Raw genomic sequence first — 24,823 nt, 5'->3', positions numbered from 1 at the left:
TCAACTGAAACAGCTTTGGATTGGGTCTCCTCACCTGGCTTCCCAAAGGATTCACCCTACCATGACCCCTGCCCTCATCCCGCCTACCCCACCCTTTACCTCCAACACCCCCCCCCACTTCACCCCCACCCTCAAGCTGGGCTTGTGTGTGCCAAGTCCATTCAGTCATGTCCAACTCTTTGTGACTTTGTGGACTGTAGTGCCCACCAGGCTCCCCTGTCCATGGGATTCTCCAGGCAAGAATACTGGAGTGAGTTGCCACGCCCTCCTCCAGGGGATCTTCCAGACCCAGGGATCGAACCTGCATCTCTTATGTCCCCTGCATTGGCAGGCAGGTTCTTTACCACTAGCACCACCTAGGACGCCCCAGACTTGTGCTTACCTGCCCCTATTCACAAAGCTTGTGTCCTCGGACAAGGGGACCCAGCTGGGATGGGCCTCCAGGCTCACCCTCCACCTCACCTCCTCTGCCTCTTCTAGACACACAGAGCAATTAAAGTGTCAAATGTCAAAGGTCCCGTTTATTCCGGCAACCCAGAAAGAAACAGTGTAAATTAAAAAAAGAAAAAAAGAAACAGATCCATGCACTCAACTCCTTGGGCTGGGAGGAAGGGACGTGGGGAGAGGAGAAGAGGGTCTGGGTGGGATGCAAAAAAGGGAGGGAGGGAGGAGAGAGAGAGACAGATAAGCAGAGAGAGAGAAAGAGACCTGGAGAGTCAGATCAAATGAAAGAGACAGAGGCATCAAAAAAAAGAAAGGTGTATCAAAATCAGATCATAAAGAAGAGACAACACAGAGAAAACGCACCAATAGAATACAGAGGCAGAGAATGAAAGCTGGGTGCAAAGGTGGAGAGAGAAAAAACAGTACCAGGAGGAAGAGAGGGAGGGAAAGAGAGGGCAGGACAGAGACAGATAAACTCGGAGGGACACAGGCGGAGTGGAAAGGGCCCCGTGGCCCTCGTGTGGCAGCGTGAGCAGCGGCAGCCCCTAGGGGTCCCCGGCGGTGCTGATGACGTGGAAGAGGGTGACGTTGTAGAGCACCTGGTGGCCGTTGTTCCAGGTGTAGAGGGCGCGCTCCCGGGGGTTGTAATCCAGCATGGAGATGTGGGAATACTGGTTGTGGAAGGGCACGTCCGTGTACTCATAGCTGGACGTGTTGGTGAAGTAGGCGAAGTAGACCTTGGCCCCGGCCAGGTGGGAGTTGGTCACATAGAGCACGCCGCAGATCATGAAGGCCTCGCCGGCACTGCGCTTGGGGTAGCCGGTGTCCCACGAGCGCACGACCTCCAGGGTGTGCGGGTCCAGCCGGCTGACCACGATGTTGCCCGCATTCTGGTTGGTGGTGTACACGGCCCAGAGCCCGCTCTCGTCCACCATGAAGTCCATGTCCGAGAAGCCCCCCCAGGAGTAGGGGAAGGTGTTGTTGTAGCCGGCCCCGGGGAGGCTCCGCTGCACCAGGACGGAGCGGGAGCGGAAGTGGTACTTGACCACCACGTTGCTCTGGTACTTGTTGTAGAACAGGGAGCCATTGTACACCACGTGGCCGGTGCCGGCCCACGGCTGGGGCAGCAGGTGCTGGATAAAGTTCTGGCCCTTGATGAAGTCTCCCAGAGTGCGGAACTCCAGGACACGCCGGCCTTTGTAATAGCCATCCATGTACCAGACCTGGGAGAGAGCTGTTGGTCACTGGTGGGCCACTGCTGATGACCAGGGGTCCCGACAGTGACACGGCAATCACGTAGTCATGAGGGGTCAACAGTCACTGAGTGGTCATTACTCAGTCACAGGACGTCTGGTGACCCTTCGTGACCAGGCAACATCCTGGTGACTGGGGTCACCGGGTGAGTGCCATTGGCCTCAGACACTCGGAGGACAGGGCTTGATCCCCAAGAATCAGGGGAAACTGCAGTCCCCGGGGACTCGCTGGGCCTAGGAATTGACTGGTCACTGGATATGGGACGGTTCACAGTCATGAGACTGCCCTGGGGTGGCGAGAGGTCACTTGAATCCACTGCCTGTGGGTAATCCCAGTAACGGGAGGTGACTGCCATGACACCACCATCCTCTCCGTCAACATCATTCACTGTCACCATGGCAATTAGCATTTATGAGTGCCCTTACTAGTGCTGGTTATTGGGTTAAATATCTTAAAAACTGTAAGACTGACATTATTATGACCATTTTGAAGATAAGGAAATTCAGGCTCAGCGACATTAAGGAACCTGCCCGAGATTCCCTAGCTAAGAACTGGTGGAAGTGGGATACAAATCCAAGTCTGATTCCCAAACCTAAGCTCTTTTTGTTTGTTTTGCTGTTGGTGGTGGTGGTTGTTTTTTGGTTTGGGCCACACTGTGTGGCTTGCTGGATCTTAGTTTCCTGACCAGGGATCGAAATTGGGCCCTGGCAGTGAAATCACTAAGTCCTAACCACTGGGGAGCCAGGGAATTCCCCTCAAACCCAGGCTCTTTAACCCCTTGGTTGAACCACCATGATGCCTCAGGAGGTCAGTGATCACGGTGGGGAAGTGGCTATAATGGGCTTCCCAGGTGGCTCAGTGGTAAAGAATGCCAATGCAGGAAACACGGGTTCAATCCTTGGGTGGGGAAGATCCCCTGGAGAAGAAAATGACAACCTACTCCAGTATTCCCGCCTGGAGAATCTCATGAAAAGAGGAGTCTGGTGGGCTACAGACCATGGGATTGCAAAAGAATCAGGCACGAATTATCGACTGAACGACCTATGATGGTGGCTGCCCAGGGACCAATATCTGTCACTAGAATAGTCACTGAGCAGTTAATGGATGGTTCCTATGGGCCAGAGGTGACAGGCAGTTGTGACCATGGGGGTCACTGGAAGTTCAAAGGTCATCGAGTGGTGCTCAGAGGTCCTAGTCCTTGGAAGGCACTGGTCACTGGTGGTTATTTTGAGATCAGTGCTCACTGGGAGCTGGTCAGTGGTACTAGTAACCATTAGTCTCTATACAGTCACTGGAAGTCAGCTGACTTGCAGATTCACAGAGTTGGAAAGTTCTTGGTCACTTGGTGGTCGCTAGACAGTCAGGGGGAGGTCAAGGGCCCTGGAGACCCTAGGACAAGATAATCATTGATGTGGAGTCACTGGGCACCTATGGAGGGCCACGGGCTACGTCTCCCTGCCCCCGGGTTCTGACCCCCAGCGTGGGCACACTCACCCGGCTGTCCGCGCTGGGGGCCATCGTGTCCGTCATCCAGGAGCCAAAGCGGGACCCCATGGCCCGAATGGTGATGGGGTTACTGACCCCGGTCAGCTTCCCACAGCCTGGGAGGCAGCAACAGGGGGAATGAGGCTGGAGGATGGGAAGAGCCCAAGGGACACAGGGCAAGGATGAGGGGGTGTGGTCAAACTGAAGCGCTGGGACCAGGGCTGAGGGAAGATCCAGAGATCTGGTCCCAAGGCGGAGTTAGCTTGGGGGTGAGGAGGGGTAGGGTCAGGGCCGTTTCCAGGTTTGGGGGTCTATTTTTGGCCTCGGGTAGGAAAGTCAAGGATCAACGTTTAGAAGTTAGAGGTCAAAACCGTGCTCTGAACACACAGAGGGAATTGGGGTTGGAGGTGGAGGTCAGGGGTCAAGGTCAAGCATCGAGGCATACCCAACTTCTGGGCGCAGGCATGGAGCCGGGCTTCCAGGGCCATCACCCGCTGCTGCAGGTCCTCATAGCCGTAGGCGCCCATCTCCTCCTGGATGGCGGCAAGGCTGCCGGAGAGATTCCTCACCTCCTCTCGCAGGCGCACGATGGTCCGCGTGTCCGCCTTGTACTGCTCCAGGACTGAGCTCAGTGGCAACAGCTCTGCCATCCTGTCCTTCAGCTCCTGCCCCCGAGAGGGAACCCGCGCTGACCCCGACCCCTGACCGGTGACCCAGACCTGGCTCCAACCTTCAACCCACAACTTCACTCATTTTGGGGGGAGGAGTATTATTTTTATGGGAGTATCATCACTTTACCATGTTGTGTTAGCGTCTGCTCTACAACAAAGTGAATCAGCAAATGTAAACACATATCCCCTCCCTCTTGAGCCTCCTTCCCACCCACCTGCAGTTGTTGTTCAGTCGCTCAGTCATGTCCGACTCTGCAGCCCCATGGACTGCAGCATGCCAGGCTTCCCTGTCCTTCACTATCTCCCGGAGTTTGCTCAAACTCATGTCCACAGAGTTGGTGCCAGCAATCCCACCCCTTATCTCTGATGCACACTTGACTCTTGACATTCAGCCCACATAGGACCGCAGATCCCAGTCAACCCTCTGTCCTTCCTGGAAGTAATGGGTACCAATCCCAGTTCTTCCTTTGACCTCTGACCTGAACCCTGAAGGACGCACCTGGAAGCTCTTGGCCGAGAGGGACCCATCAGCTGCCCGGAGCCGCGCATCCAGGCTCCGCATGAGGGTCTCCATGCTGCGCACATACTGGAGGTCCCGGTACGTCCGCAACTCAAGAACCTCCATGGACTGGGAGACGTTCTGAACCTAGGAAATTGGAGGGTTAGGGCGAGCCAGACTCCTGTCCCCATCCCCAGGGATGCCACAGACAAGACCTGGTGGGGCCAGAGGCCAAAAAACCCAACCAACCTTCTCCTCCCGACCTTACCAGCAACCTCCCAAAGGCACGCCCAATCCATCCATCTGGTCTGGCCACCACTGCCTCTCACCTCTCCCTGCCTCCCCACTCTCCTCGCCTCCACCCTCATTCACAGCAGTCAAGTTTCCACACAGCAGCCAGAGGGAATTTTTCTTTCTTCTTTTCTTTTGTCCACACTGAGAAGCATGTGGGATCTTAGTTCCCCATCCAGGAGGCGAACCCATGCTCCCTACAGTGGGAACGCAGTCTTAACTTCTGGACCCTTGGGAAAGTCTGGAGAGGGAGTTTTTCAGAAGGAAGATTGAGTCACCTTCTCCTGCAGACCCTGCGAACTGGTTCTGCCCCTTCGCCTGCCTCCTCTCCATGTTCATCCACTCCAACCACCAGCCCCACTTCACTCTCATTAGCTCCTTCCCTTCTCAGGGCCGTTGCTGCTGTTCAGTCGCTAAGTCATGTCTGAGTCTGTGACCCCGTGAACTGTAGCACCCCAGGCTCCTCTGTCCTCCGATATCTCCCAGGGTTTGCTCATGTCCATTGAGTCGGTGATGCCATCCAACCATCTCATCCTCTGTCACCCCCTTCTCCTCCTGCCTTCAATCTTTCCCAGAATCAAGGTCTTTTCCAGTGAGTCGGCTCTTGGCATCAGGTGGCCAAAGTATTAGAGCTTCAGCTTCAGCATCAGTTCTTCCAATGAATATTTAGGACTGATTTCCTTTAGGATTGACTGACTTGATCTCCTTACTGTCCAAGGGACTCTCAAGAGTCTTCTCCAACACCACAGTTCAAAAGCATCAATTCTTTGGCGCTCAGCTTTCTTTATAGTCCAACTCTCACATCTGTCCATGACTGATGGGCCTCTGCACTTGCTGATCCCTCTATCTGGAGCGCTGTCCCTCTGTCTTCCCACAGCTGGCTCCTCTTCATCCTTCATGTCTCAGCTCCAGCATCACCTCCTCAGAGTGGCCTTCCCCAATCACCCTCCCTCAAGGGGCCACTCACCCTCTCTCCCTTATGTGGTTATTTTTTTCCAGTTGTGACTACTACCTGGAATGTTCTTATTCATCTGCCTCCTTCAGGTGGGGTCCTCAGAGGCAGACCCAGTGTCTGGTTTGTCCACAGCTGAATTCTCAATAAATACTAGATGCTCAATAAATACGGGTAAATGATGGAATGAAACTTCCCTTGCCCTGACCTCTCTGAATCAGCCGAGGGCCCCCTAGGTCCCACCTCCCCCTGGCTAAGGTGAGCTCCTCCCAGTCAAGGTGAACACAGAGACAACACTGGATGCTTGTTGAAATATGCAGACATTCCTGAACCATTATTCATGTGACACTTGGAAGTTCTGAGAAAGCCAAAAAACAGCCTGACCATCCTGGACGTCACAAAACATTTTAAGAGTCATTGTCAACCATCAGGGGACACCCCCTGGATGTGTTTAGTGTATCCTGGTTTACAGTCTACGGGAACTTGAATACAATTTGTATCTTGCTGTTGTGTGAAAATTGTATGAATCTTGTGTGTGCATGTGAAAATCGTTCAGTCGTGTCTGACTCTTCTGCGACCCCATGGACTGTAGCCCACCAGGATCCTAAGTGTAAGGGATTCTCCAGGCAAGAATAGTGGAGATTCCCTTCTTCGGGGGATCTTCCCGATCCAAGGATCAAACCTGGGTCTCCTGCATTGCAGGAGATTCTTTACCATCTCAGCCACCAGCAAAGCCCTGTATAAAGCTTATTATGTTAAATTGATTCATAGTGCTTTTCAGGTCTACTATATCCTTCTACTTTTTGTCTATTCATTCTATTTATTTTTTAGACTTTGATATTAAAACTCCAACTAAAAAATTTACCTGCTTTAAAAAGTTGTAATATATAGTGGAAATTATATGTAACTTTGTTCTGTATTTTCCAAGTCTCCTGTAAATGTTTTATCATACTTTCATAATTTAAAAAAGAAAAAAGAAAGAAAAAATAAAAACAATCAGAGGACACCACATGGTCATCTTGAACAGTTCTAATGTCACAGGCAGACAAGACTTCGGTGCCAACAAGGGTCTCTGTCCTCAGCTTCCTCCTCTATAGGAGAATGGTGGGAGGTGGCTAGTCCCTTTCAACACTGACATCAGAAGTGACTCATAAGCAGTTCATCTGGGTAGTGGCGAGGGACAGCAATCAGCCTGTAAAGGGCACCCAAATATCCTTGGATTGAATTGCTGTTGTTTAATCACTAAGTCGTGTCTGACTCTTTCTGACCCCTTGGACTGTAGCCTGCCAGGCTCCTCTGTCCCTGGAATTCTCCAGGCAAGAATACTAGGGTGGGTTGCCATTCCCTTCTCCAGTGAATCTCCCCAACCCAAAGACCAAACTTGCGTCTCCTACATTGGCAAGTGGATTCTTTACCACTGAGCCACCTGGGAAGCCCTTGAATTGAATGGGGACCAGTTTATATCAGTCACAACCAGAAGGGGAAGAAATCTTCACATATCTTGGGATGGAGGGTGAGACCCTTCTTAGCAGCTGAGTCCTGAGGCTGAGTACATGGTGGGGCTGGAGCTCACACACCAGAGATGCAGATGCTGCCACTGGAGTTCACCTTCCCTGTCCCCACGTAGTACTCAGCTTCTCCTCCAAAGAAGCACAAGGAGATTTTTGACTAAAACCCCCGCCCGGAGGGCAGCCAGGTTACCCACCAGCTCTGCATAATCATGGCTTAGATCCGGCGCCGGCTGACCTGGCGGGAAGCAGAGGGGAGGGTGGAGAAGTCAGGGATTTTCGCAGGGGAACCTGTTCGGTTCTTACCTTCTCCATCAGCTGCCGCAGCTCCCGGCTTCGGCCGTCTCGGGAGCAGGTGCTCTGTGCAGGGATCACAGCCGTGCAGACGCATTTTCCATCGGGGGCCTGGGCCGAGGTGTACAGCTGCCAGCCTTCCTCTGGGCTTTGGAAGAGGGTCTGCGGGGAGATCAGGGTCAGAGAGCGGGAGCCCCAAGGGGGATTCGCCCCCGCACCTCCTGGGAGGAAAAGGAGATCCCAGGGAGATGACAGGTGCCCTTCCCTGGATGCTTGGGATGTCCCAGGCCATGTGCTCTGTGTGCCAGGGAAACCCTTCCTCAGGGAAAGCCCCATTTTACAGGTGACAAGATTGAGGTACAGGGGGTGAAGGAACACAGCAAGGAACTGTGGGATACAAGCCCTTCCACAAGATGAGAATTCATTCTCTCACACATATTTGCACACGCACACACCACTGCCTCCATAACCACCATTAGAACATAGACCAAGGGACTTCCCTGATGGTCCCGTGGTTAAGAATCCACCTTTGCAGTGCAGGAACTTCAGGTCCAATTCCTGATTGGGGAACTAAGATCCCACATGCTGCAGAGCAACCAAGCCTATGTGCCACGACTAGAGTCTGTACATCAAAATGAAAAGCAATTAAGACCCAATGCAGCCAAATAAATACTAAAAAAGAAAAACCCTCCACCTATGTCACCCCTTCTTCCCCAACTCCTGCTCCCTAGAAGCCCGAGCAAGGTAATGGCCAAAAGGGTGACAGAGTCCTCACCAAGACCTTCAAGACTTTGCCTGGAAGGCATCATTTTCAGACTCCTACACTAAATTTCAAGTTAGATGATGCCACTCAGATAATTCAATTATCAATTACGGCTGTTTCCCAAACCTGGCTTCTTGGAACCCTGGCAATCTTTCCAGGCATGCGAGGAAAAGGGGTGCTCTGTGGTCAGATATGTTTGTGTAATGCTGAGTGAAATGAGTTTTTTTTAAGTGCAGGACTTATCAGAGCCTTTGAAATGCTCATGTGCATCAGGGAACTCAGCCATAATTTCCCAAACTTACTAGAAAATATCTAGTGAGTGCCTACTGTATGCCAGGCATGGGTCTGCAATAGGAACTAGGAAGAGAGGAGAGATGAAGAAAGTGTATCTATTGCTCCCCACGGATGTGGAAGAAGCAGACTTCAAGTATGGAATCCCACTGATGCTTCCAGAACTATGTGCACGCATGCTGAGTTGCTTCAGTCGTATCTGCTCTTTGCCACTCCATGGATTATAGCCTGCCAGGCTCTTTTGTCCATGGGATTTCTCAGTCAAGAAAACTGCAGTGGGTTGTCACGCCCTCCTCCAGGGGATCTCCCCAACCCAGGATCAAACCCAGGTCTCCTGAATAGCGGGTGAATTCTTTACTGTCTGAGCCACCACGGAAGCCCTTAGAACTATATGCTGCAGTGGATGCTACAAAGAAAGTGCAGAGCGTGACAAGGGGTGTTCCCTAGGCTGAGAGTCTCAGAGGAGGTATCCCAGGGAAGGGACACATAACCTGAACTGGAGGAATGAGTGAGCCAGGAGAAGGGGAGAGAGGAAGGGACGTTTTGGGCACACAAATTCTGACCAGTGGGACATCCCTGGTGGTCCAGTGGTTAAGATTTTGCACTTCCATTGCAAGGGCCTCAGGTTCGATCTTGGGTCGGGAACTAAGATGACACATGCTGCACCACACAGCAAAGCCCACCCCTCCAATTCTGATCAATATATGGAGGAATTGGAAAAACATTGCTCAAAAAGCATCAAGCCCTCACTGGATGGAGCATACATCATGCCGCCTTGAGCTTCCCCAGAACATACTTCCAGCCAGTCACAAGTCCCAATCTTTTTTATTTTAATGACAATGTTGTTGCTGCTTAGTTGCTAAGTCATGTCTGACTCTTGCAACCCCATGGACTGTAGCCCGCCAGGCTCCTCCATCCATGGGATTCTCCAGGCAAGAATACTGGATGGAGTGGGTTGCCATTTCCTTCTCCAGGGGATCTTCCCTATCCAGGGATTGAACCCCTTGTCTCCTGCTTTGGCAGGAGGATTCTTTACCACTGAGTCACTTGGGAAGCTTGCAATTTTAGGGGCCCTAGGAAGGCCTTCATGAGAAGGTGTCATTTGAATAAAGACGTGAAGGAAGTGAGGGAGAAGCCTTGGTGATATCAAGGGAAAGATGGTCCAAGCCAAGAGAACAGCAAGTGCAAAGGCTCTGAGGCAGGACCACGCCTGGTGTGTTTGGGAAACACGGAGAAGGCTATAGCTAAAACAGAGGGAACAAGGGGGAAAGTGGGAAGGGGGCAGATGAGGACAGGGATGAGACAGGACAGCCTAGGCAGTGCTTATGTGCCGTGGGGAGGACTGATTTTTGGTCTGAGGGAAGTGGGAGCCACGGAAGGTTCTGATCAGAGGGTAGACAGGACGTGACTCAGGTGTTCACAGGCGCCCCCTGGCTGCTGTGGGGGGAACAGACTGGGGGTGTCGAGGGTGGGAGACCAGGGCAGATGGGTGGACACTGAAGAGATGGGAAGAAACTAGAAGATTCTGGTCCTATCCATAATGCATCCCTACAGACAGGAAGGACAGTCTAGTAAAACCCCAAGTGTTTTACAGAGAAACAAAGCCCCACTACCATGGACTATTTGCACAGCTGCTGCTTATCACTGAGCAGAGGCTATTTCCATGAGCTGTAGCAGAGATAAAAGCCAGACTATGAATTATGAGCAATCCTAGAGATTCCAGCTATTAGCCCACCTATTTTCTCTCCCACTCAATAAAGTCTTTTTTTTTAAGCTAATTGGAATGTGAACAAGTGGTATCATTGTACAGACGAGCTTGACTCCTCCACTAATTTATAAGAAAAACAAACCATTCATAAATGCCAACTGAAACTATTGTAATTAGTCACTCCTTGCACCTTATATACACATATTGGAGGTTGAGGGAACCCCCACTGTACGAGGTGCTGTGAGAAGACTCTTGAAGAGTCCCTTGGACAGCAAGGAGATCAAACCAGTCAATCCTAAAGGAAATCAACCCTGAGTATTCACTGGAAGGATTGAAGCTGAAGCTGAAACTCCAATACTTTGGCCACCTGATACGAAGAGCCGGCTCACTGCAAAAGACCCTGATGAAAGATTGAGGGCAGGAAGAGAAGGGGGTGACAGAGGATGAGATGGTTGGATGGCATCACTGACTCAATGGACATGAGTTTGAGAAAACTCTGGGAGATGGTGAAGGGCAGGGAAGCCTGGCGTGCTGCAGTCCATGGGGTCGCAAAGAGTTGGACACGACGGAGTGACTGAACAACAACCACCACCTCTCTGAGAGTCTACATCTCCCCCATGAGGGAATGAAGCCACTTACCTTCCCAGCCTCCCTTGCGAGCAGAAATGGTCCAGGTGGTTTGCAGTCAATTAAGCTGACTGTGCTCTTTTCCCTATGGGGACCCAGAGTGCACTGGCTGCAGACAGCAGCCCCCTCGGTAGTGTAGATGGCCTGTTGTCTGTACAGGTTGCCCTAAGGGATCTTGGAGACAGTCCTTTCCAGTGGACATTCATGACCGGCATGCTGTCTACAATCTAGGCTCCAGACAAGTATGCACGGTGCCTTTGGAAAGCCCCAGGGCACAGTGGTCAGGTCATAATGTGCCCCCGCACCAAGCTGCAGAACAAGGAGCGTGTGACTGAGGCCCTCTGCAGGGCCAAGTTCAAGTTCCCTGGCCACCAGAAGATCCACATTTCCAAGAAGTGAGGATTTACTAAGTTTAATGCGGATAAATTTGAAACCACGGCGACAAAAAGGGGCTCATCCCAGATGGCTGTGGGGTCAAAGACATCCCTCATTGTGGCCCCCTGGACAAATGCTGGGCCCTGCGCTCATGAGAGCCTGGGCACTGTCCCCTCCTAACTCGTGTGTGCACGCTAATTTGCTTCAGTTGTGTCCAACTCTTTGCGACCCCATGGACTGTAGCCCACCATGGGATTCTCCAGGCAAGGATACTGGAATGGGTTGCCGTGCCCTCCTCCAGGGGATCTTCCCAGTCCGGGGACTGAACCTGGTATTCCTGCATTGCAGACAGATTCTTTACCATCTGAGCCACCAGGGAAGCCCACCTGGTCTAAAACAAGAAGGATGCCCCAAGGGACTTCCCTGGTGGTCCAGAGGGGTTAAGACTCTGGGCTTCCAATGCAGGGTGTGTGGGTTCAACCCCTGGTTGGGGTACTAAGATCCCACATGCTGCATGGGCAGTAAGTAAATAAATAAAACAACAACAACGAAAAAAAAAATTTTTTTTAAAAAAGGAGGATGGCTCAAGGATAGAAGAGTGACCCCAGGGCAGAGATAAATTAAGAGGCTGGGATTAACATACACCCACTACTATACACACTACTATATATAAAATAGATAATCAACAAGGACCTACCATATAGTACAGGGAACTCTATTCAGCATTCTGTAATAACCTACATCAGAGAAGAATCTGAAAAAGATTAGATTATATGTATACGTGGGGCTTCCCAGGTGGCGCTAATGGTAAAGAATCTGCCTGCCAATGCAGGAGACACAAGGGACAGGGGTTTGATCCCTGGGTCAGGAAGATCCCCTGGAGTAGGAAATGGCACCCCACTCTAGTATTCTTGCCTGGGAAAGTCAATGGGCAGAGGAGCCTGGTGAGCTACAGTCCATGGAGTCAAACACGACTGAGTGACTAAGCATGCAGCACACATATGTATTTGTATAACTGAATCATTTTGCTATACATACACCTGACAGTTACACAACATTGTAAATCAACTGTACTCCAATATAAAATAAACATTTTAAAAAGAAAAGAAGAGGAATGCCTTCCCCCTTGGGTCTAAGAGAACACAGAACTAGTTTCACCTTTTTTCATGGCAAAAACACTTCTTAACAAACAAAAACAGGATCAAGAATGTGAGTTCAAACACCTCCATCTGTGCTCCCCTGGCCCTGGTTCCCAAGCAATTTGGACGGAATCCCCTAAAGATTCTCATTTATGCAGAGACAAAGCAGCCCGGTTCAACATAATTAACATCCTTTTCTTACATTCTGTAGCGTGTCCTTTGAAGCAAACAAGCCATTTTCTCTCAACATATGAAATACTGAATAGTAAAAGAGAAGCAAGATTTAAGCGGCACGGAGAGAAGGCCTTCATGGCTTGCCTAAAGTAATTGTCTGCGTTGGATGCACCTTGCCGGAGTATTTTCTGCAGCAGCACAATTAAATGCCTGGGGTTTGGCTGCCAAATCTCTGCATGGCAGAGATTCTGAGTTTCACCCGTGGGGTTCAAGTTCAAATACACAGTCAGGTTCAGGTCCCCAGGAATTGCTGAAATGTCCTGGAAGGCTCAGCGTCTGAGTATCTAAATACCAGTTCCCCAGACTGGGTTGAGGTTGCAACCAAAGTCACAAATTCTTGGAGGTCACAGTCCTAGGAATAGAGAACACCTATAACTAATGGAAGGGGTTTCCCAGGTGGCGCTAGTGGTAAAGAACCTGCTTACTAATGCAGGAGACTTAAGAGACGAGGGTTCAATCTCTGGGTCAGGAAGATCCTCTGGAGTAGGTAGTGGCAACCCACTGCAGTATTCTTGCCTGTAAAATTCCATGGACAGGAAAAAAAAAAAATTCCATGGACAGGGGAGCCTGGCAGGCTACAGTCCATGGGGCTGCAAAGAGTCAGACACGACTGAGCACATCACTAACAGAAATGTTTGCATCAGCAGGTGTGAGAGCCCTCCTGGTACAGACACTTCTGGTCTGGTAGCCCGTCTCACCTCTAACGTGGCAAACGCACTGGAGGAAGACAGCCACTCTGTTAGTTGAGCGGTTGGTTCCAAGTTTAATATTCTTGCTAATGGGCTCTAAGAGCATAAGCCAGGCATTCAACTAGCTCTTCCTCAAATTGTCTTTTCTGGCCAGAATTTTTCAAATGCTTTCACCCAGGCTACTGCCCCAATTAAACAGCAGTCTTTGTAACCAGTCCAGGACTAAGGACGAGACACACAGGGAAAGTTTTTCTAGCTGTCAGGTCTGGGATCATCAGCTCAGCCTACAGCTCCATCACCTATGTCGGTTCAGAAAACAATTCCTGGTTCTTTTGGCAGCAGAGCGATGGCCAGAGAATCCTGGGGGGAGGGGCAGCCAACCATTAAGTGCTGGCTCTCAGGGGTTTAGCCAACAGGAACAGAGCAAGCGGCTGTCTCTTAATGAGTCAAAGATATTATTGCATGTGAGGCTGTATAATTTAATCAGGAAGCAGAAGTGTCTTGGGGCTCATATATTTATTTGTTCCCCGCCTCGTTCCGGAGGGGACCGCAAGTGGTTTACAAGGATATGTAAAATACCGCACGATAGCTCCAATTAAAGAGGAGAGCAGGAATTAGATATTTCTGGAGGGTAGGCTGTCAATCCAGTGCCAAAGCCTTCAGGCGTGTGCATTTTGTGTTTAACCCAGTCAATCCCACACTAAGAATGTAACCCAGGGAAATGGTGTGGACGAGCACTCGATGGCTCTAAGAATGCTCATTAAAATGCTGTCTAAAATTGGACAAATGGAATTTTTTCCCTCTCCAGCCTTTTGCCAGTAGGGAGGCTGATTGATAAACTCTACAGCGGAACTTCCCTGGTGACCCAGTAGTTAAGAATCGCGCTGCCAGTGCAGGGGACATGGGTTCGATCCCTGGTCTGGGAAGACTCCACAGGCTGTGGGGCAACTAAGTCCATGCGCTGCAGTTACCGAAGCCCTCACGCCTAGAGCCCGTGTTCTGCAACAAGAGACGCCACCACAGTGAGAAGCCCGAGGTCCGCAGCTAGAGGGTAGCCCCCACCGACCACAGCTAGAGGAGGCCCATATGCAGCAATGAAGACCCAGTGCACCAGAAGTAGATGAAATAAACTAAAAACTCCACAGGGAGGAATACTGTGTGTGTGCGTGTTAGTCACTCAGTTGTGTCCGACTCTTTGCGACCCCATGTACTGTAGCCGACCAGGCTCCTCTGTCTATGAGATTTTTCAGGCAAGAATACTGGAGTGGGTAGCCATTGCCTTCTCCAGGCGATCTTTCCAACCCAGGGATCAAACCTGGGTCTCCTGCATTGCAGGAAGATTCTTTTATCACATGGGCCACCAGGGAAGCCCAGGGGAAATACTATGCATCCATTAAAATTGAGAACAAGCAGGGAGTTTTATCGCCATCTTTAAATGTATCTTGAAGCAAAATTTCTCTACAATAAACACGGACTGTTCGCGTGAAGAGTTTTTTTCCAGTCCCTTAAAGTTTTGTCTTTGCAAGGGGGAAAGAGAAGAAAGAGAAAAAGTAGACACACTAGAGCTCGAAGGGAGGCTAAGAAAAACCCAGCCTTTAAAAACCTGAACAACCAGCATATGGTCAGGCCATAAATTTGGCTCCCAGCTCCTTAGCAGCCAACTCAAAAAGGGAAAGCTGGTCATTTATGCGGCTCCCAGTGTCCTGAAACAAAAGCATGCCAGATGCTCAGGAGAAAACTTAACTATTTTTAGTACTAAGAACAGGCAAGGCTCTCTCCCACGGTCCTCCCCAAAAAAGGAGCCCATGTGATGTCACCAGGATCTTTCCAGACAACATCCTTACGGTAGAAATGAGTCTTTTTCTCTGGATGTTCCTTCTCCCTACTCAGATGGTCCAAGGGTCAGACTGTCTGGGTTTATGTACTGGTGTGGCCCCTCCCCTGTGGTGTGAGTGGGTTCACCTCTAAGAGCCTCCGTGTCCTCATCTGTAAAATGGACATGATAACTGTACCTACCTCACGGAGTTGCCAGGAAGCTTGAATGAGTCAAGACTATATGTGTGAGCAAGGAGAAGAGTCATCAGCATGTATTGATAGTAATGCTACATAAGGGTTTGCTTTTGTTATTATTATAATCCTCATGACACTCTAATGCCAATTCAATGACTTCCTGAAGTCAAAATGGTTTGAGTTTGATGCAGGCATGGAACTGAGATGATGAGGAAGAATTGGTGCTGGGACTTCCTTGGTGGTCCAGTGATTAAGACTCTGCCTTCCAAAGCAGAGGTGCCGGTTCTATTCCTGGTCAGTGAGCTAAGATCCCACAGGTCACTCAGCCCAAACAGCAAACAAACAAATATAAAACAGAAGCAGTATTGTAAGAAATTCAATAAAGACTTTTAAAAAATGGCCCACTTAAAAAAATCTAAAAAAAAGCAGGGGGACTTCTCTGGTGGTACAGTGGGTAGGAATCTGCCTGCCAATGCAGGGGGCGCTGGTTCAATCCCTGGTGCAGGAAGATCCCACATAACTAGGAGCAACTAAGCCCGAGCATGACAACTATTGAGCCTGAATGTTGCAACTACTGAAGCTGGAGCGCCTAGAGCCGGTGCACCACGGTAAGAGAAGCTACCACAATGAGAAGCCTGCGCATCTCAACTAGAGAGTAGCCCCTGCTCACCGCAACTAGAGGAAGCCCTCTTATAGCAACAAAGACCCAGTGCAGCCCCCCAAAAAAAAGAGTCACTGAAAGTCCATTTGATTTGGGACTGAGAATGCAAGATGAGGAAGACTCACAGACAGCCGGATGGCAGAGAGATAAAGAAAGAGAGCATCAAATCCTGCCAAAGAGGGACAGAGATGCTGCTCCATCTTACTTGCCACGTGACTTGGCCGGCTTCTGGTTCCAGACCATCTCCTTGACATAATTTGGTGGAAAGGAGTCCTGCTTCTTAGTAACAGGCAATCAACAAGGCTCGCACGACCCTGTTCTCTGTGGCCCATCCTCTGGCTAGTGGTCCCCAACATTTTTGGTTTCATGGAAGCCAATTTTTCCACGGACCAAGCTGGGTGGGAGGGATGGTTTCAGGATGATTCAAACACACTTCACTTACTATGCACTTTATTTCTGTCATTACATCAGCTCCATCTCAGATCATCAGGCATTAGATCCCGGAGGTTGGGGACCCCTGCCAGTCATCTTACTCTTCCTGGAACACATCACGCTTTTCCCCCAAAACCAGTCCACTGGCTGGACCCTCTGCCATCAAAACACTTGCCCGAGTCATACAGCAAATTCCTATTGGCTATCTGTTTTATATATGGTAATGAAGTTTCCATGTTACTCTTTCCATACATCCTGCTTCAAACCAGAGCTCTGTAACAACCTAGAGGGGTGGGATGGGAAGGGAGGTGGGACGGAGGTTCAAGAGGGAGGGAATCATACCTATGGCTGATTCATGTTGATATTTGGCAGAAACCAACACAATTCTGTAAGGCAATTACCCTTCAGTTAAAAAATAAATTTAAAATTTTTTTAAAAAGAACTCTTGCCAGAGAGATCCCTGGCACTCCAGTGGTTAGGACTCCGAGCTTCCACTGCAGGAGGTATGGGTTGGACCACTGGTCGGGGAACTGAGAACCCGCATGACATGCAGCATGGCCAAGAAATTGAAAAAGAAAAAAACCATTTTTAATCTTGCCCCATCTCATGGCTAGCTAACCCTTCCCCATTAGGGCTCAGGCATAAATATCTCTTCCAAAAGCAGCCTCCACTGTCCCTTCCCCATGCTACCCACCTCTCAGGCATCCTGTGCCTTTGTTTTCCCCTTAATACTTCTAGTTCTTCTTAGTGTGTGTCAAGCACTGTTCTAAGCACTCTGCATGCTTTAACTGATGGAGTTCTCACCACGACACTTAGAGACAGGACTGTCATTATTCGCCTTTGATGAGTTGAGGTTCGAACACAGGCCATCTGGCTGCACAGTCCTCATCACCACACCACAGCTCCCCTGTCCTCCTTCCAGCCCTGATCACAATGGCCACTGGGGGAAACTTCCCTCACTGTCCAGAGGTTAAGAATCCATCTTGCAATGCGGGGAACTTGGTTTTGATCCCTGGTTGGGGAACTAAGATCCCACATACCTCAGGGCAACTAAGACTCAATGAGGCCAAACAAATAAATATGGGGGGAAAAAAGAAAAACAAAGGAATTAGGGGCTTCCCTGGCGGCTCAGTGGCAAAGAATCCGCCTGCCAATGAGGGAAACACAGATTCCATCCCTGATTAGGGATCTTATCCCACATGCCACGGAGCAACTAAACTCCTGAGCCGCAACTACTAAGCCTGTGCTCTAGAGCCAAGGAGCGGCAACTACTGAAGCCTTCGAGCCCTATGCTCCACAGTAAGAGAAGTCACTGCAGTGAGAAGCTGCAACTAGAGTGTGCCCACGCAGCAACGAAGCTGCCCAAGCAGCAACGAAGACCCAGCACAGCAAAAAATAAATAAATAAAATCATATCCTTTCAAAATAAAATAATAATTAAAAAAAAAAATGGCCATTGGGACCTCTTGGGTGTGACCACTGGCTCAAAGCCTACCTTTGTTCTCAGACAGAAAGGATCTTGGAGATAGGGAGCTCTGTCTGCTTTGGTCGTTGCTGAATCCCCCAGCCCTGGCATGATCAATACTGAGTAACTAGACGCTGATGGGCTGGTGAGTCAGAGAGCAAACATCCTCACAAACCCACCATGCATCTCCCCTCCGCCACCAGATGGGTTTCCATCTCTTGCAGGGAGGGACTGGCTGAGATTAAATGGTAGATTGGCTGAGGCAGGCACGGAGGCAGCTGAGGCTCCCCTGACTCTGGGGATGGCAGCAGGGCCATGATGAATGATCAGGGACATGCTTGTCTGCCTCATCTCAGCCGTGACGGGTCCTAAGTCCCTCTGGAGGGCTTGAGATAATAGCAGGCTGCCCCCGTCAAACCTAGCGGTATTGGGCAAATCCCCCCTGAGTGATAAGCTTGACAGGCTTTAAAGAAGACATCAGCTCACCCATGCTGAGATGGAGAACCAGGGTCTCCCTCAGTCTGAGCAGCTGGGGCCTGGCCAGTGAGAGCCTGTGGCCGGGGGAGGGGCTGGGATGGGATGTGGGGAGGGGGGCGGCTGTAAATCCATTCATTCATTCATTCTTTTTTTTTTTTTGCCGCACCACTTAGCTTTTGGGATCTTAGTTCCCCCACCAGGGATGGAATCCTAGCCCTCGACAGTGAAAGTGCCAAGTCTCAACCACTGGACCAGCAGAAATTCCCAATTCATTTATTCTTTTTTTAAAATATAATCTTATTTATTTATGTTTGGCTGTGCTGGGTCTTTGTTGCTCTGTGGGCTTTTCTACAGTTGCAGCAAGCAGGGGCTACTCTCTATCTGAGATGTGCAGGCTCCTCATCGTGGTGGCTTCTCTTCTTGCAGAGCACGGGCTCCGGGACATGCAGGCTTCATTAGTTGTGGCTCCCAGGATCTAGAGCACAGGCTCAGTTGTTGTGGCACACGGACTTACTTGCTCTAAGTCATGTAGGATCTTCCCAGATCAGGGATCGAACCTGTATCTCCCATACTCGCAGGCAGATTCTTTACCACTGAGCCACCAGGGAAGCCCCTGATTCATTTATTCTTTCATATCCTTGCAATGCAGATTACCCATTTTGCCCTGAGAGGCTATTCAGGCTGGCACACACAACCTCTTCCCCTCTGAAACCACCCAAGCCATGGCAGAAGACCCCCAGTGACCCCTGGGCCCCAGTCCAAACACATATTCCTAGATCCTAGGCTCTGCCATTACAGTGCCAATGGGGGCCAATAATGAATGGAACAGACTCTCTTGGGAGAGATGAGAAGAGACACAGATCTCTGTGACTGACTGACTGCCCTCCTTGGGGTACAGGGAAGGTGTGAGAGGGCTTGCCTTGTGCAAAAATTTACAAACACAGCCCATTCCCTTGGAGTATGGCCCAGACTGTTGGAATCACCTCGGATCCTCATGGATAGCCCCAAGAGCAGGGTTTATGGGCAGAGCTCTGCATCCAGGTTGCCATACAAGGGCCACTCCAGTCCTCATACCAGCTTGCTTTGATAGAGGACAAGTTCTCTGTCTCCAGCCCTCAAGAACACCCCATTTGAGAAGACCCCTCTGGGAGGAAACAGACTCTCACTTGAGTCTCCTGAGTCTTACCATCTTCCTTTCAGATCCCCAGCACCTCCTGAGTTCTTTATCACCCCCAGGGCCTTTGAACATGCTGCTTACCCCAAAGTCATTCTGGTGTGAGGGCTTGCCCCAGGGCAGATGGAATGGAGACAGAAAACGGGCAGATTCTTGTGTTTTACAGGTACAGCCTGTGACTTCCCTGGTGGCCCAGGGGTTGAGATTCTGAGCTTCCACTGCAGGGGGCACAGGTTTGATCCCTGGTCTGGGAACCAAGATCCTGCATGCTACTTAGCAAAGCCAAAAAAATAAAAAAAGACGGAGTTCACAGGACTCTGACCACCTCCACGTGGAAATGCCAAGTTAGGTAGTTGGGGCGAGGAAGAGAGAGGGTTTGGCTGGAGATAAGTATTTGCATGCCCTCAGCAGAGAGAGACAGGATGGAAAGAGACATCCCTGGTGGTCTAGTGGTTAAGACTCTGAGCTTCCAATGCAGGGTACACAGGTTCAATCCCTAGTCAGGGAACTAAGATCCTGCATACCAAGCAGCCAAAAAAATAAACAAATAAAACTAACCAATTGCTTGAATTAAGATCCCTGAAAGCCCTAAAAGAGTTCTGTCTCTCTTATCAGCCTCTAAGATACCTTAGCCGCTCACTAAATACCTGTGCATGAACAGGCGGCTATAGAGTTCATCAGTACAGGCTGTTTCAGCCCCAATTCTGATCTACTTCTTCCTGTGTGACCTTGGGCAAGTAGCTTAACCCCTCTGTGCCTTTCTTCACCCCTCTGCTTCCTCATCTAAAAGTTGGGATCATAATGGCCAGGCTTCTCAAAATTCTTGTCAAAATGATGAATTAGTACATGTCAAGAGTTAGTCACACTGTGTGGTACATTGTGAAAGCCCAGTCAGTGGGAGTTTTTATATCAGTTCATGGAAAAGAGTCTGATGCTGGGAAAGACTGAGGGCAGGAGGAGAAGAGGGCGACAGAGGATGAGATGGTTGGATGGCATCATCGACCCACTGGACATGAGTTTGAGCAAGCTCCAGGAGTTGGTGATCGACAGGGAAGCCTGGCGTGCTGCAGTCCATGGGGTCACAAAGAGTCAGACATGACTGAGTGACTGAAACACAACAAATGGAAACAGCACTGTTCTAGAACTGTCTTATGTCCCCTGCTGACTATTTAACTCTTTATATATTATTTTATTTTATTCAGGCTTCTCAGGTGGCACAAGTGGTAAAGAACCTGCCTGCCGGTGTAGGAGATGTAAGAGATATGGATTCTATCCCTGGGTTGGGAAGATTGCCTGGAGGAGGGAATGGCAACCCACTCCAGTATTCTTGCCAGGAGAATTCCTTGGACAGAGGAGCCTGGCGGGCTACAGTTCATGGGGTTGCAGAGTCGGACACAACTGAAGCGATTTAGCACAGACTCACACTGTGAGGCATGTGGGCTCTTAGTTCCCTGACCAGAGATCAAACCCTTGCCCTCTGCATTGGAAGAGTGGAGTCTTAACCACTGGATCACCAGGGAAGTCCTTCCTGCTGACTTCTTAAAAATAAACTTTTTATATTGGAAGGATTTTGGATTTACAAAAAAGTTGTAAAGAGAGGGCTTCCATACACCCCTCACCCAATTTCCCTTGTTGCTAACCTCTTACGTATTCATGGGACATTGGTCACAACTAAGAAACCAGTTCAGGCACATCACTCATTAAACTTCAGACTTTACTCAGATTCCTCCAGTTTTTCCAGGGGTACCCTGGTGGCTCAGACAACAAAGAATCTGCCTACGATGCAGGAGACCCAGGTTTGATCCCTGGTTTGGGAAGATCCCCTGGAGAAGGAAGCGGCAACCCACTCCAGTATTCTTGCCTGGAGAATCCCATGGACAGAGGAGCCTGGCGAGCTACAGTCCATGAGGTCACAAAGAGTCGGACACGACTGAGCACACACACACCAGTTTTTCCACTCATGTCCCTTTTTTGGTCCAGACTCCCATCCAGGTCCCACATTGCATTTAGTTGTAGCACCCCCTTAATCTCTGGTCTGTCCAAGTTTCTCCATCTTTCCTCAATTTTCATGACCTTGGCAGTTTTGAGGACTACTGATCAGAGATTCTGTAGCAGGTCCCACTGGCTTTGAAGGGGCAGGAACCAGGTTCTAATTTCTCCCTGAGGTCTCCCTAGCTCCCAGCCTGATGCCTAGCATGCAGTAGCTGCTGCACAGACAGTTCCTGAATGAATGAACACATGAATGACAGTCATTTATTTCTTTATCCTCCGCACTCTATGTTCCGCAGGCATTCCTGCCAGAGGCTAGATCTAGAAAAGTTCACAAAGAAATAAAAGCTCTTCTCCTTTCAGAAAGGTTCGTTTTTGATCCTTTCTTTGTAGACATCAAGGATTCATTTCTTTAATATTTAGGGGCTTTTGTACCAAAGGGAAGTGGCTATGTCTGCATCAGATGTCTCATTTTTAAAGGCAAGTGAGAGAGATCTTTCTAGCAAGATGGGGGTTTCTTCCTTGCCAGTGCTATCATTTGATTTCTCTGTCTCTCCCTCCCCAGCCTTCAGGCAGGGGCGGAGTGGAGGGGTGAGGGAACTATGGAATTATCCACATTTTTATGTCCTCTCTGTCATAGCCCAAGGAAGCTTAATTAGAAGAACCCTGAGAAGTTTGCCGAGGCTGAAGCAGCCTCAGGACCTAGTGGAAAAAGTGGCATGGCTGGTGAGGGAGATGAATTGTTATTGTTGCTGTTTAGTCACTAAATTGTGTCTGACTCTTTTGAGACCCCATGGACTGCAACCCACCAGCCTACTCTGTCCATGGGGTTTCCCAGGCAACAATTCTGGACTGGGTTGCCATTTCCTTCTCCAAGGGATTTTCCTAACCCAGGGATCGAACCTGTGTCTCCTACATTGGCAGGTAGATTCTTTACCACTGAGCCACCTGGGAAACCCAGAAATGAATTAGAAGTTTTATTTCCCATCCCTCTGAATGGCTCAATATTTGCCACGGGGATCAAGAGACCTGCCTCTGGGTACACACAGCGTGCTCCTTTTTAACATTAGTTAGTCAGAAGAGGGAATGCCCTTTAGCCAGGCAGGCATTGGGAGTCTCACTGTTTTTTTTATTCCTCAGCTCTGGGAGGCCAAGGTGCAGCCAGGGAATGGAAGAAAAATGTACACGTCGAGGTCATCTTGCTCCCCCCCCACCAACCCCGCAACCACGGTCCCTGCAGCTGAAAGACACCGAGCCAGGTTTAATCTCTCGCCTGAAGTTTGTCAGAAGTAAAAATGAGCCTGGGTGAGCTTTTCCGACACTTCTCCTGACTTACAGGAATTCAATTTCTGGCCTGGGCATAAATTTGCTGCCAACAGCCCCCGCTGTGGGGGATGGGCCCATTGGCTGAGGTTGGATTCCTGAAATCAATGCAGCAGTGCGTGGAAAAGGTCGTCTTGGGGGAAATTGATCTTCCGTGGCTGGCTCAGGAATTTCACGCTAGGAGCCAGGGACGCCCTGGCACAAAATGGAAGCATTCGCTATGAGGCTCCTGGGCAAGGGATGAAGGGAGGGAGGCCTTGAAGGCTGGACAGCGCAGTCAGGAGGTGACAGTTTGCTGGCTAATAACTCACAGGGACAGTGAAGCATCAGCACTGTCTGAAATTGACTTCCGGAGGCTCCATGGGCGCCTCTGGGGGTGGCAAGTTAATTTGGCGTCCAAAGCTTTGATCATTTGGTTACACCCGAGATACATATTCCAGGGTTTCAAAGATGGGCATTCAATTCCCCCAGCCAAGGTGAGGCAACAGCGCATGGTGATTCAGGGGGCCAACTCTGCGGCCAGGTTGCCTGAGTTCCACTCTCAGCTCAGCTGTGTGACCTTGGGCAAATGACTTAACCACTCTGGGCCTCCATTTCCCCACTTGTACTACAGCACTAAGAACAGTACAGATGTGGGACTTCCTTGGTAGCCCAGGGATTAAGAAATTACCTGCCAATGCAGGGGACACAGGTTCAATCCCTGGTCCAGGAAGGTTTCACATGCCAAGGGGCAGCTACTGAGCCCGCATTCCACAACAAGAGAAGTCACCACAGTGAGAATCCTGAGCACCGCAACTAGAGAAAGCCGGCAGCACAAAGATCCAGCGCAGCCACAAACAAAACAAATATATGAATCTGCGGTGATGGAGGAGAGGGAGAACTGTTCAGCCCATAACCACGTGTGAGCAGGGAAAAGGTCTGGTCAGGAAGATCGCTGAGGGTGGATCGGCCAGGGTGAGACAGAGAGGCAGAAAAATCCACCAGCAAGATTCAACTGAACACATCACGGGGCTGACTCAGCCCCTGCTTTGGAGTTTTCCAGAGCTTTCAAAGAAATAGATCTCAGAGAAAACAGCCCGAGCCACAAGGCACATCCTCCGCTCAGAAAGGGGAGGAGGCAGTGCTGGCCACCAGGGTCACCGGAGCCCTTTGTTAGCGAGAATGGGCCACTTGAAGGGAAATCGATCCTGCTAAGCACGAAGCAGCTGCTCCCAGCCAAAGCTGCTATAGAGAGGCCCTTTGCCCCCTCTCCTCCGGGGCTGGGACAGGAGCCAGCAGGAGCCTGGGGATTGTTCTGCCAGGTGGCGGGTCTCGGAAGGGCCTTCAATCAGCACGCATTGTGGCTGCTGGCTCCCACGTCCGTCCAAAGTGAAGTTTCAGCATCACCTGCACTCACCAGAGATCCGGCCTCATATGGAATGGTTAACATTATCTCCAGCCTTGCCAAGTGCCATTCATGTGCGTGCGTGCATGCTAAGTCGCTTCAGTCATGTCCACCTCTTTTTGACCCTGTGGGCTGTAGCCCACCAGGCTCCTCCTCTGTCATTCCTCCAGGCAAGAATACTGGAGTGGGTGGCCATTTCCTTCCCTGTAGCATCTTCCCAACCCAGAACTGAATCCAAGTCTCTTGCATCTCCTCCATTGGCAGGGAGGTAAACCACTAGAGTCACCTGGGCAGCATTATGCATGCACGTCTATGTCCGAGGAAATTCCCAGAGTCACCTCCTAGCCACGTGACCTTCAGCAAGCAATTTGAACCTCACAGTGCGTCAGTTTCCCATCTTTAAAACAGGGCCAACAGCAGCACCCACCTCTTAGGACTGTGGGGGAGGTGAGTGGCAGAGCTTCAAACCACGAGTGAAAAGATCTGCGGAAGGAGACTTCCCTGGTGGTCCGGTGGTTAAGAATCTGCACGGCAATGCAGGGGACATGGGTTTGATCCCTGATCTCAGAACTAAGAGTGATTGAGCCCATGCAATTACCGAGCGCATGCATCACAACTAGAGAGCCCATGTGCTGCAATGAAAGATCCTGCAACCCAGTGCAGCCAAATTAATTAATTTTAAAAA

The 24,823-nt window shown here is 50.2% G+C and overlaps 1 protein-coding gene and 1 non-coding gene across 3 annotated transcripts in view; one reads left to right on the top strand and one right to left on the bottom strand.

The window, feature by feature from the left end:
• Window positions 1-501: 501 nt before the first annotated feature.
• Window positions 502-24,823, bottom strand: part of OLFM2 (olfactomedin 2) — a 73,623-nt gene continuing 49,301 nt past the window's right edge. For both annotated transcript variants that reach the window (XM_043466724.1, XM_043466723.1), the window contains exons 2-6: window positions 7,411-7,560; window positions 4,354-4,500; window positions 3,629-3,848; window positions 3,193-3,299; window positions 502-1,667 (exon numbers count right to left, since the gene is read on the bottom strand). In XM_043466724.1, coding sequence (XP_043322659.1) covers window positions 990-1,667; window positions 3,193-3,299; window positions 3,629-3,848; window positions 4,354-4,500; window positions 7,411-7,560 — 1,302 coding nt within the window. In that variant the 3' untranslated portion in view covers window positions 502-989. The remainder of the gene's footprint in view (window positions 1,668-3,192; window positions 3,300-3,628; window positions 3,849-4,353; window positions 4,501-7,410; window positions 7,561-24,823) is intronic.
• LOC122441121 lies at window positions 10,840-10,974 on the top strand. The gene has a single exon (XR_006269259.1). It is a non-coding gene; the product is annotated as a small nucleolar RNA SNORA70 (small nucleolar RNA).

Source organism: Cervus canadensis, chromosome 4, assembly GCF_019320065.1.
Source record: "Cervus canadensis isolate Bull #8, Minnesota chromosome 4, ASM1932006v1, whole genome shotgun sequence".
NCBI lineage: Eukaryota > Metazoa > Chordata > Mammalia > Artiodactyla > Cervidae > Cervus > Cervus canadensis.
The sequence above is the reverse complement of the archived record's forward strand: the minus strand, read 5'-3'. Positions and strand labels throughout refer to the sequence as shown.